Source organism: Lytechinus variegatus, chromosome 4 (assembly GCF_018143015.1).
Source record: "Lytechinus variegatus isolate NC3 chromosome 4, Lvar_3.0, whole genome shotgun sequence".
Taxonomy (NCBI): domain Eukaryota; kingdom Metazoa; phylum Echinodermata; class Echinoidea; order Temnopleuroida; family Toxopneustidae; genus Lytechinus; species Lytechinus variegatus.
Genome location: NC_054743.1, coordinates 51,748,023 through 51,760,718, shown reverse-complemented (window position 1 = coordinate 51,760,718; position 12,696 = coordinate 51,748,023). Strand labels below are relative to the sequence as shown.

The 12,696-nt window shown below is 36.4% G+C and overlaps 1 protein-coding gene across 1 annotated transcript; it reads left to right on the top strand.

Moving 5' to 3' along the window:
• The first annotated feature begins 351 nt into the window (after nt 1-351).
• LOC121414280 lies at nt 352-6,450 on the top strand. Its single transcript, XM_041607404.1, has 2 exons — nt 352-500; nt 3,879-6,450. Exon 2 carries the CDS (start codon nt 3,883-3,885, stop codon nt 5,896-5,898), a length of 2,016 nt encoding a protein of 671 aa, XP_041463338.1. The 5' UTR covers nt 352-500; nt 3,879-3,882; the 3' UTR covers nt 5,899-6,450.
• The last annotated feature ends 6,246 nt before the right edge of the window (nt 6,451-12,696 follow it).

The window sequence follows — 12,696 nt, the reverse complement described above, 5'->3', positions numbered from 1 at the left end:
AATAAGTCAATATACTGTTTACTGATGATTATTTACATCAATGTAGATAAGTTTCACAATTGAATATGTTCAGTCCCTTCGATCAGGTTGAAAATCACAAATAAGATCAATTTCGGGTGCGAGAAATCAGTCGCGTGCAACAGTTTGCTGAGCGCCCTCAGCAATCTATCATTTATCATTATTGATTAATATAATTATCATATTTACTTTTTGTATTGTGTATTCCTTTCATATTAATATGGCTAACATTTTTGCCCCAGCCTCTTGAAGTCTTTTGCTTGAAACTACGTCGAGTACTTCATTTTCGTAGAGACGTAGAGGGCGTTTCTCTTTCTTGTTTATTTGCGATTTGCACTTTTGCACAATACCCATTTTGTCTGGTTGAGATCCCCTAACTAAGTTGCGTGATTTTTGCCTGAATCGAAGCGGCAGTGAGCTAACTTCATTGTTTGTACATGCTGATAATTTATTCATTTTCAGTTGAATTATTTCTAAAAGGGGTGAGTAAGTAACTTCAATTGATTGTTTTGAATTAACCGTTTTATTTTTGTGAATTAGCTTGATCTGGTGAATGTCTAGTCCCGTATGTTTATTTTGCAGTAGGGTCAAGGTTAGACAGGTGGCACCCGTCTTTTTCGAGTTTTTTAACATTTTCATTTTTTAAAAAAATTTCTCCTTGTACACAGACGGCTCGCTATCGTGCAGCCACCATTATGGGGGGTAACAGTGCAGAATCACCCTGACGGGGCTCATTGATTTTTGTCTTTATTTCATTAAAAAAGAGGCCTACCAAAATGCAAAATAATGTTTTGGCCTGAAATGCACCTAAATAAAGAAAGAGGGGAACTGGGCGTTGTGGTGTGCGCTTGTAATCCAAGCTATGTGGGGAAGTTACAAATTGATGCAGAGGTTCGAGCCCTGGTCACGTCTTTCGGATGGCGACATTAAAGGTCGGTCCCAGACGTAAATAATCGTATCTGATTGATAACACGTCTGACAAAACTCAAATACACACACACATGGAAAATAAACTAAACAAGTGGAATGCCTCTGGCTGTCTAACCTGCATCACGCAATTCAACATAGCAGCAGTGCTGACTTTGAAAACTACTATAACTCGCACAAGTCAAGATGTTCAGTGATCATGGTGATAGTCTTGGTTACTCTTATTTCCACATTTTATGAACTAGACCAATACACTTTACAGAGATAGGATGGTAATTCAACAAATACCCCCAATGTGGCCAAAGTTCATTGACCTCACATGACCTCTGACCTTGATCATGTGACCTGAAACTTGCCCAGGATATTCAGTGATACTTGATTACTCTTATGTCCAAGTTTCAAAAGTCAGATCAATAAACTTGCAAAGTTATGATGGTAATTCAATAGATACCCCCATTATTGCCAAAGTTCATTGACCTTTGACCTTGATCGTGTGACCTGAAACTTGCACAGGATGTTCAGTGATACTTGATTACTGTTATGTCCAAGTTTCATGAATCAGATCCAAAAACTTTTAAAGTTTTGATTGTAATTCAACAGATGCCCCCAAATCGGCCAAAGTTCACTGACCCTAAATGACCTTTGACCTTGGTCATGTGACGTGAAACTCATGCAGGATGTTTTGTGATACTTGATTAACCTTATGTCCAAGTTTAATGAACCAGGTCCATATATTTTCTAAGTTATGATGACATTTCAAAAACTTAACCTCAGGTTAAGATTTTGATGTTGATTCCCCCAACATGGTCTAAGTTCATTGAGCCTAAATGACCTTTGACCTTGGTCATGTGACATGAAACTCTAATAGGATGTTCAGTAATACTTGATTAACCTTATGGTTAAGTTTCATGAACTAGGTCCATATACTTTCTAAGTTATGTTATTTAAAAAAACTTAACCTTAGGTTAAGATTTGATGTTGACGCCGCCGCCGTTGGAAAAGTGGCGCCTATAGTCTCACTCTGCTATGCAGGTGAGACAAAAAGGGAAAAGGGGGGAAAAGACTTTACTTTTGTCGGCTGTCACGCAACTCCACTTCCCTGTTTTATGCGAACAAAAATAATACATAAACATATGGCCATTGACTGATTGAGTCCCTGATCAAGCTAACTAGCCTGGAGCGTCTCGGGAGTAAAAAACATAATTTACTTTGTGGGCTTACTCCCCAATGACGCCTGGAATTGGATCCCATTTATCTCTGTGTAGGGATGAAATTCCCACGATCAAAGTTAGGCAAAATCAACACTTGTCCGTTACGTTTGGAGGCTTTGGAGCCCAAATTCACGTAAATGGGCCCAAACCATATTTACCCCCCCGTTAGTACTAAATTTCCTTATATTTATTAAATAAAACATTGTGATATTGGGAACCACCGTTCACTTCATACAGTCAGCAGCGCTTTATTCAGTCTCACGCACGGTTTCCTATTTCCACCTCCATTCACTTTGTACACAAGTGCGCGTACACAAATCTACGAGTGGTTCCCAAAACCACGATTTGGCCTTAAATAAATAGTACTAAATTTGAAAAAAACAAAAGAGCACGAGCGTAACTTACCCAGTCTGTTTACGTCGCCATTTTAGAATCTTTTGTTATCGATAACAAGATACCATATTAGTGTAGAGCTGCCAACTTAGATTTTGAAAAATACTTGAATCGGCCAATAAATATCATGAATCGTAAAATACTTTTTTCGGTCAAAAAATATCATTTAGCATAGCACTTATGATATTTTTTGACTGAAACAAATATTTTACGATTCGTAATATTTATTAGCCGATGCAAGTATTTTTCAAATCTTAGACTGCAGCTCTACACACGTGTGGTATCTTGGTATCGATAACAAAAGATTCTTAAATGGCGACATAAACAGACTGGGTCAGTTACGCTTGTGCTCTTGTTTTTTTCAAATTTAGTACTATTTATTTAATAAATATAAGGAAATTTAGTACTAACGGGGGGTTAATATGGTTTGGGCCCATTTACGTGAATTTGGGCTCCAAACGTAACAGACAAGTGTTGATTTAGCCTAACTTTAATTGTGGGAATCTCATCCCTACACAGAGATAAATGGGATCCAATTCCAGGCGTCATTGGGGAGTAAGCCCACGAAGTAAATGTTTTTTACTCCCCAGACGCCTCCAGGCTAGCTAGAATTTCTTTCTCTGTCATGTCTGTATTGAGTGGAGCCAACGGAGTTCAGCGGAACAACCAACATAAACGGAGACCGAAGCTTTAGGTCTAGGTATATTGTTAGAGGTCTAGTTGGGCGCTAACACTCATTCAATGAACAAGGTATGATATAACCTTGTTCTCAGTTAAGGGTGGCAATGTCAATGTTTGGCTTATTTTCTATTTTTCTATGCCATGGGACAAATGCTTGATTTTTTTACACTGTCAGTTTTCATTACAGCTATTCTTCATATAACTTGGCTCTTATGTAAATTTAAATCTTTAAATTATTTTTTCTGAATTAAAAATAGAGATTGAAAAATGAAAATTTTCTTTCTATATTACTTTCCAACAATAGAGGGTATACACAAAAATATGCCCCATATTCAAGTTTTTGAGAGCTCAAATCTGACCATTTAGAAAAAAAAATTAAAAAAAATAAAAAAACAACCATCATTGCTTTTGTCATGGGAAACAAAATTTGTGCAATCTTAGGGTCAATCGTCAGCCATACGATTGAAATCTTGAAGTGTTTTGATTGCCCATCTGAGTGATCGGACAAATAACTCTCATTAATTCCCATACATGTATGTACTCTTCACATAACAAACATTGTTCATTGTCCTTAAAAGATAAATTTGCCTTGAAGCCGTTTCTCAAAGTACATTTTTCTCAAACTCTTTTTTTTATTTCACTTTGTAGGAAGATGGCAAGTGGAAATGATGATGAACTTGGGCCAGCAGTGTTTGATTCAGCCGCTTCAGGTGATGTTCAAAGGCTGCGGTCGCTGTTGCGTTTCAAGAGAGCTACCAGGGTAAAGGATTCTTTGTCATGGAGAGATCCGTTCAACCGCACACCTCTTTTAGCTGCTGCTGCTGCTGGCCAAACTGATATGGTGCGAGTCCTTGTAGAAGAATACGGAACAAATATTGAAGAGTCTAAATTCAATAACTATGCCAATGAGGAGCTTACTCCTTTGGTGTATGCTGCCAACGTTGGGCACCACAAGACGGTCGAAGTTCTCTTGAAGAACCGTGCAAGGGTGGACCATGCTTTTCCTTTGCACAGAGCTTGTTTTGCAAGTTCCGCTGGGAATCTGAAATGTGTCAAGCTACTCATGGCACATGGGGCTGATGTGAACAGGAAGTATGTAGGCAGTCAGGAAGATGGGGAAATGATGGATGGGAGCACGCCTCTTGCCGTTGCAAGTGAACATATGTGCACTAACATTGTGGAGTATCTTTTACAGAATGGAGCTGACCCGAATATCCCGGACAAGCAAGGGAATCGGCCGATGCATTCCGCGTTCAATGCCATGTGGCATCAGCATTCGGAGCAGAGATGCAGAGGGGGTTGTGTTAAAGACGGTGAAAGAATCATCAAGATGCTCGTCCAGCAAGGGGCAAGGCAGGTTCAAAATGAAATGGAATTGACTCCTGTCATGATCGGAGCATTGACTGGAAACCTTCTAGTGGTCTTAGACAGTACAGGAATCATGAGTAATCTTTCACATGAGGAAACAAAGGAAGCCCTTGAACTGATGGCATCGCACTTCTTCCTTAGGGAGAGACACCAGATAGGATTGGAGACCCTGGCCAAGGCTCTTGCTTCACCCTGTAAGAAACCCAATGGTCTACATGTACCTGAAGGAGAATCTCCATATGGTGACTTCTGCGAGCCTGTGACACTAAAGGATCTAGACAGGATTAGATCCAATGAAACCTACCTTCAAGTGATCTCACTGATGATACGTGAAAGAATTCTGTCTAAGGAAGCTCAGAAGTATTATCTTTGGCAGGCCATAAGGGATTTTGTAGACCGCTGTAGACCCACCCCAGAAGGTAAAAGCTTGGCTCTTCTGGCACTGCGACATGAAACAAATCTTGAGATGGAGTCTGGGTTCTTCTGTGGATTTGCTGTTGAAAGTATGATTAGGCTGCTGGATCCTACTCAAGTCAATCTTGCAGACAGTAACCTGGAGGAGATTGTGGTTCTTCTAAAGTTAGCAGCAATTAATTTATCCCCAGATGTAAGTGAAATGACACTTGAAAAACGAAGAGAAGCTGTGCAGTACCACAGGTTCAAGTCGACTAATATCTTACTACTGCTAGGTGTCTATGCAAACTACCCTCAGCTGAGTAGCGAAGACAAGGAACTTCTCTTCACCTTGGTGCAACAGTTCGTCTTTGCATATCAAATGACAATAGATGTTGTGCACAAACTTCATGCGGCTTCTGCTCAAGAGGGAATGGAGGATGTTGCTGCTGTGAGAAACACCAATCAGAATACAGGAATGTCTGTCTTTCATTTATACTACCCAGTAGTAGCCCGTCGAAGGCCAACAGAGGAAGAAAACATCAAGGAGCGCATGGTGATCATGCTGCTCAAGTCTGGTGCAGACCCATGTCTTGTTGATATCGATGGGTACAACGCTCTTCACTTCCTGGTAAAGAGATGTCCAGCTTCTAAACAGACAGAAACATTCCGGAACAACATTGTGGTCCCGTTAACAGAATGGGGTTGCCCGATTCTCAAGAGGAACTCTGAAACAGGTCGAAGTGTTATAGAGGACTGTACCAACCCGGAAACCAAACAACTCCTGATAGACCTATCCTTGCCACCACTCTTGAATCTATGCTGCCGAGTGATCCGCAAGAATAAGATTCCTTACCGATCAAGTGTTCCTGTTACCCTTGCAGCTACTCTTGACATGAATGTGTGATTGATCAAAATATAGGCCTACACTAACATCAAAAGCAATGAAAGTTGATCGTGACATTGTATAATCTTTGAAAGACTTAGTATTCCATTTCATACTGAAAGATTTCCTATATTCCAAGCAGATTTTTTAGATTAATAGGTCTCATTCAAAGTACATTACAACAGGTGTTCTAACTTCATAAAGTGTGCTCTACAAACTTACCTTGCTCTTTATGACAAATGTGTTACAGCATATTTGCTATTAAGAACAATATGACCTCTTGTTTATGATAGATCATTCTTACTACATTTGTGTTCTGTACATAAATTGTAATAGAGCATGTCTTTAGCTTTGATAAAGGGTCAATAATGTGCATCATACTGAACTATTATCTAATATTCCAATCTTATAAATTTGTATTAACGTTTTATCTTTTTTTTTCAACTGTGATTCTCTGAAAATTTCAAACCAAATATATCTTTTGCACTCTGTTACATCAGGGGGGCGTTTCACCAACATTTTTGTCCGACAAGTTGTCAGATCTGACATCTTTCCTTGATTCTGATTGGCTGAGAAACATGATAACTATGGTAACTGTCAGATAAAATGGGACTTGTCGGATAAAACGTCTGACATGTCCTTTCATGAAATGCTCCCCAGTTCATGTCAATTCCTTATTTGTTCCCCCTCATGGTATATCTAGGTACATACAGGTAAATTGTCACTTGGGTCCCGTAACACAAAGGTTAGCGATTAATCGTATGCTTGATTTTCACGATTGATTGTACATTGAAGTCAATGCAATCGACCGTAGAAAAATGTTCTACAATCTTTGCTAAGCTTTGTGTTATATGGGCCCTTGGTCTATACAATGCTTTGTCGATTTTCCGTCCGCTGTCATCCAACATACATGTGTAGTCTAATCCTACTTTATCTCCCAACTAGTTGGTCTACTATTTGGCCCAAGACCATTCAGGGGTTGTTTTTAATCCGGGTTTAATTTAAAATCTGGGTTAAAGTTGTGGTTTAGCTATGGATGGCCGATTGTAACACAATTCTCCTGACAGGGCAAGATCAAGTTATCAGATCAATCGACACTCGAGTCATTCATAACTTTCTGGGAATAGTTTTTTCTTCCCCATTACAGCATTAGGAAAGAACAAAATAGACATTTGATATTTTAATTGCTTTCTATGATTTAAGCAAAGAGCAATAAACCATGGTTTATTCATGTATTGGACTTGATCATATTGGCTTTCAATCTTGGACAAATTGCAAAATAATTTGCAGACGAAGTGGAAATTTAATAAGACCATCTGGGCATTAGAGTAATTTGGTAGTAGACGAGATTGATAGTCTATGTGGTATAAGATTATAAGACTATCAGAGAAGTAGAACAATCGCTTGTAGACCAGGGGCCCGTCTTTCAAAGAGTTGCAACTGATCCAATCAATCGCAACTATGGAAAGCCAGCAACATCAAAATCTAAAATAATCTTCGTTCAAAATATATTCTAGAAATGATGTATATTCATACATGCACTGTTTTGTTGTCAATTCAGTATGCTTCTCTTTGTTTTTTAAAGGACATTGTGCAAATTTCCTAAAGAAAAGATGACATTGATGGATTTCCATATTCTTGAGATTGATTGGATCAGTCTTAACTCTTTGTAAGACGGGGCCCAAGTGTATATAAACTTGAAGGTACATACAGGTACCTTTGATCGAATCTTGACTATTATTCACATTGTCTCATTCAGAAATTATCTTTCATCTTGTGAACAGAGTGTAGTATTCTAATGTACATAAGGTAAAATGGGCTTTAGTTCAGTCGTCTTTCATTCAATGGTGCTTGTGTTCCTACAATGTATCTCATACAATAATAGTACACAGTGATGCTGCTTTTTAAACTATAGAAGGAAGGAATTCATGCTTTTCATTGTGTGTTCATCCATAGAAAACTGTATAGTAGATGATTTTCCTTACATTTGTTTTATGTAGAATACCATGACAAATTCTTTGATTGGTACATGTATATCAACTTCATCGGCATAATATTGAGCAATGCCACTTTTAAAATGAAAGTAGGAATTCATACATGTACAGTCAAAATTTTCCATCCATAGAAAACACTTGTAATTTTGAAGGTACTGATCATTATGTTTCATCTTATCTTATGAAATGTAGTCAAATGGTGAAGTGTTCTGTTCATGTAGGTAAATTTATTGAAACAACATATTTTGCGTAAACTATGTGAAATTAAAAATGTGGGGTAAATGTTTGAAAGTTTTGGTTTTTCAAAATATACTGCCATATTTGCATATTAGATCTTAGGCATGCAGAAGATAGTATGTTTTTAAGATCTGCATATCAGATCTTACGTAATCTGTCTTTAAGATTCTAGATGTGGGATTCCATTCATTAAAGAATAGGATTTCTTTGTATGTCTACAAATGGAGCCTGAAATAATTGTTTTTATGTGAGACTGAATACATTAGTCCTCATAATTTCATTATCATATTCTGAGTTAGCAGCTTAAGTGGTAATTTTCATGTTGTTTTATGTAGGTAGATGTGTAGACTATCCTTTCCAGTATTCATTTGCAATCTTCATCTATCATTATTTGTTTTGTTTTTTGTCTTTGTAGTTATTGTCCATCTAAAGAACAAATTCATATTTTGTTTGAATCCTTTTCTATAATAAAACATTTTGAAGAGTGTTTCCCATCAAGAAATTTAAATTACAATCAGCATTTATTATTTACTGAATTTGAAGAGAAGGGGTTATTAGTAGGAAATGGCAGATAAATGTCTCGAAATGTGTAAGAAACAGGTCTGCATTTTCATGAAACACATAGTGATTTTCTCTATTATTACGAGCTACCATCATCCTTGCTTCTGATTTGTTCATAGCAAATTTGACCGTGAAAATCACAATTTATTTCATTAAACACACACCTGAAAGCCTCATCTAAAAATATGATAATAATAATACATTACATTTTGAGTATTAAATGTAGTGTACATGTAAGTAGATTTGCATGATAGAACATATCAAACATTACTTATTTCAATATGATCATTGGCCCTTTTTTCCAAGGTTTGGTGTATGCATAGAGCTAGCTCCATGGTGTATGTATACGAAAGATCCTGGCAGGTGTTTTATAATGCTGTTTGTATTAGGTTATGCGTTAAAGGGATGCTCCAGGCTGGAGATAATATGATTTGAACAGATAAAGAAAAATCAGACAAAATACTGGAAATTTCATCAAAATGGGACAAGGAATAACATTATTATGACATCTTAAAGTTTTTCATTATTCTGGTGAAACAGTTATAGGCCTGTCTTCATTTTTGTCTCGCCTGCAGAGCAGAGCGAGACTACAGGCGCCGCTTTTCCCACGGCGACGGCGTCAACATCAAATCTTAACCTCAAAGGTAGTTTTTTAAATGACATCATAACTTAGAAAGTATATGGACCTAGTTTATAAAACTTGGACATAAGCTTAATCAAGTATTACTGAACATCCTTTTTGAGTTTCAGGTCACATGACCAAGGTCAAAGGTCATTTAGGGTCAATGAACTTAGACCATGTTGGGAGAATCATTTTCAAAATCTTGACCGAAGGTTAAGTTTTTGAAATGACATAACTTAGAAAGTATATGGACCTAGTACAAGTTCATGAAACTTAGAAATAAGGTTAATCAAGTATTAGTGAACATCCTGCTCGAGTTTCAGGTCACATGACCAAGGTCAAAAATAGGGTCAATGAACTTTGGCCAAGTTGGGGGTATTTGTTGAATTACCATTATAACTTTGAAAATTTATGGATCTAGTTCATGAAACTTAGACATTAATCAAGTACCACTGAATATTCTGTGCGAGTTTTAAGTCACATGACCATGGTCAGTGGTCATTTAAGGTCAATGAACTTTGGCAGTTTTGGGGGTATATTGCCATCCTAACTCTGAAAGTTTATGGATGTAGTTCATAAAACTTGGGCATAAGAGTAATCAAGTATCACTGAACATCCACTGTGAGTTTCAGGTCACAAAACCAAGGTCAAAGGTCAGTTAAGGTCAATAAACTTAGGCCACGTTGAGGTAATTGTTGAATTGCTATCATAACTTTGACAGTGTAAATGTAAGTGAAATGTGGACATGTGTGTAGTTGACAAGTCTTAAGTCACCGTTTAAATGTGATTTATAGTCGATGAGCGTGGTATTATGTCATTATATGAATGGTGTTTTTGTGAATGAGTAGATTTCAAAGTTAGCACTGCTGCTATATTAAATCGCGTAATGCAGGCGAGACTGCCAGAGGCATTCCACTTATTAATGAGCAAATTGATGTCATATCCCCACTTGTTCTTAAATTTTCTTATGAAATAAGGTTTATTCATTTTTTTTCCTTCAAGAGCTTAAAAGGTTGGATTGACAACTGATTTAGTGCGTTAAATATTCATAGCAGCAACTTAATTCATTATAAGGGAGATATATCATTCACACATATACATGTATGAAATAATGTAACGATTATGATTTCATGTAATAACATACATGTAAGAAAAAGGAAAGTGGGAATGAGACATCATCTAATTAATATTCATGACGATGTGCATATAACTTTTCTCAAAATATTGCTAAACTTCAAAATTCATTAACTTTGTCATTTCACTTATTCATGAAATTTTCAGCATTTTTCTCTATGAATTTTACTCTAATTATTAAGATATAAATATCATCAGCCCGGATTACACCTTTAAACACTCCCCTGAAGGTTTCATCTAGATAAATGAAAAATAATAATACATTACATTTTGAGTAATACATGCAAGTACATGTAGATTTGCATGATCAAACATTACTTGCTTCAAAATAATCATTTTTTGTTTTGGCCCTTTTTACTGAGGTTTGTTGTTTTGTGAAAGATCTCGGCAGGTGTTAGGGAGATGGGCGACACAATAGTCAATTGGGTCAAACTCACAACTATCACAATCTGTGATTTTGAAATCATGATGCAGATTTTAAATTAACACATTTTATGCAATCATTCATTAATGAATGCATGCTTTTGCCATGATGGTAGGTTCATGCTTTTCACCAAGGTACTGCATTAATGATCACATTGTCTATGTTCACTAATAAATGTAAACAGAGGATTCATTAATTCATAATGGTGGCCTCATTAATGCAGCAAGCTAGAAACAAATATCAATTTAGCAGGCAGAGAACAAAATTTGCACTCATTATGGGATGCTTCATGTGCTAAGATGAGCATGATTATTGCAGGAAATCTGCATAAACTGTTGGTTTACACTTAACATTCAAAACTATCTTTGTGAATTCAAGCCAATATCTCACACACAATGCCATAATAATCCCTCTTGTAAAACCTCCCCTCCATTGTTTTTTCTGCTTGAAATTCAGTTTTTACATTATATGCAGTGTACAAACCCTAATGTCCACAAGTATTCATAGAAACATACACATTCAAGGCCATTATAATGGGTTTAAAGTTTATTTAATTCTTGAACACAATAAAGACATATCTTTACACATGAATGGTATGAAACTGATATTTTAACACCATGAACCCAGAAAGAAGTTTTATGGAGGGAAATTTGAATAGCCCTGTATGCATTATACCAGTCTCAAAAAGTTGATTAAAATTACATCTTAATCACCAAAATGGATGCATCATACTTTGAATAGTTTCTACAATATTCTTAGGAACAAATATCAATGTTATTCCAAGTTCATCAATATACGATTAGATTTTCAATATAAAATTCATAAACGGGACAATAATTCATAAACTAAGTATTTGCCATATACAGAAATTGTCATTGAGAGACCTGTAAATTGCTTCCTGGGGCCAATGGAAAAAGGGTTGTGCAGAAGTCCCAAATATACCCTTTTGATTGGTCAAAAATGAAGTTGCATTTAATTTTGGAAGTTGTATTTAATCTAACTCTTTCTTTATCGGGCCCTAAGGTCTATAATCACTTCTAATGCTCGTTTGTTCTTATCAAAATAATAATCCAATATTTATGAAGGGCACATACAGGTGTTTTAATAACACTTGAGGCACACAAAAGAGATTAGACAATATGTGAAATTCAAAATAAGGAATTCAACTAATTTAGAGTAAATTGAAAATTTCTTTATGAGACTAGCCACCCCAAAACCAACAAAACGTCACTCAAAATGAATTGCCAGATTTTCATTGAGCTTAAAAAAGGGAAAATGATAACTTGTCAAAAATGACCAATAACCCTCACAAGTACTTGATTGAATGCAGAAGAAATTCAGGGAGAGCTTAACAAAAATAAGAAGTAAAGGTTTGAAGTTCAGGGTTCACTAAAAATGAGATGTGCACACTAAGGAATCTTGGTGAAACTACCAATCCATCAAAAATGGTGGCAAAGAAACTCTTGTATCTTGTCTTTTATTCAACTTTACAACTTATCTAACATCCATTTGGTCTAAATTTGGGATTTCCAGTTAAGCCACTTGGTCTAATAAGTCAAACTTTGCATTTATATGAAAAGTTTCCAAAGTTGTCAGAAGAATGGGGGTGGGGGAATTACCATTACAAGGTGGACTACATTCTCGTACACAAAACATGTAAAAAAGTATGTTTGACATGGAAGGGCAATGTAAGAATGTATAGTAAAAAGGGTATCAAAATTGCTCATATCAGGAAAACTTTTGATACCATTCAAAACTAGATTTCATGAAAAAGGGCAGATATTTCACCCAATCATGAAATACATTATTTGAAGCATTGAATAGGGTAGGGAAATTGTGAAAGAGAA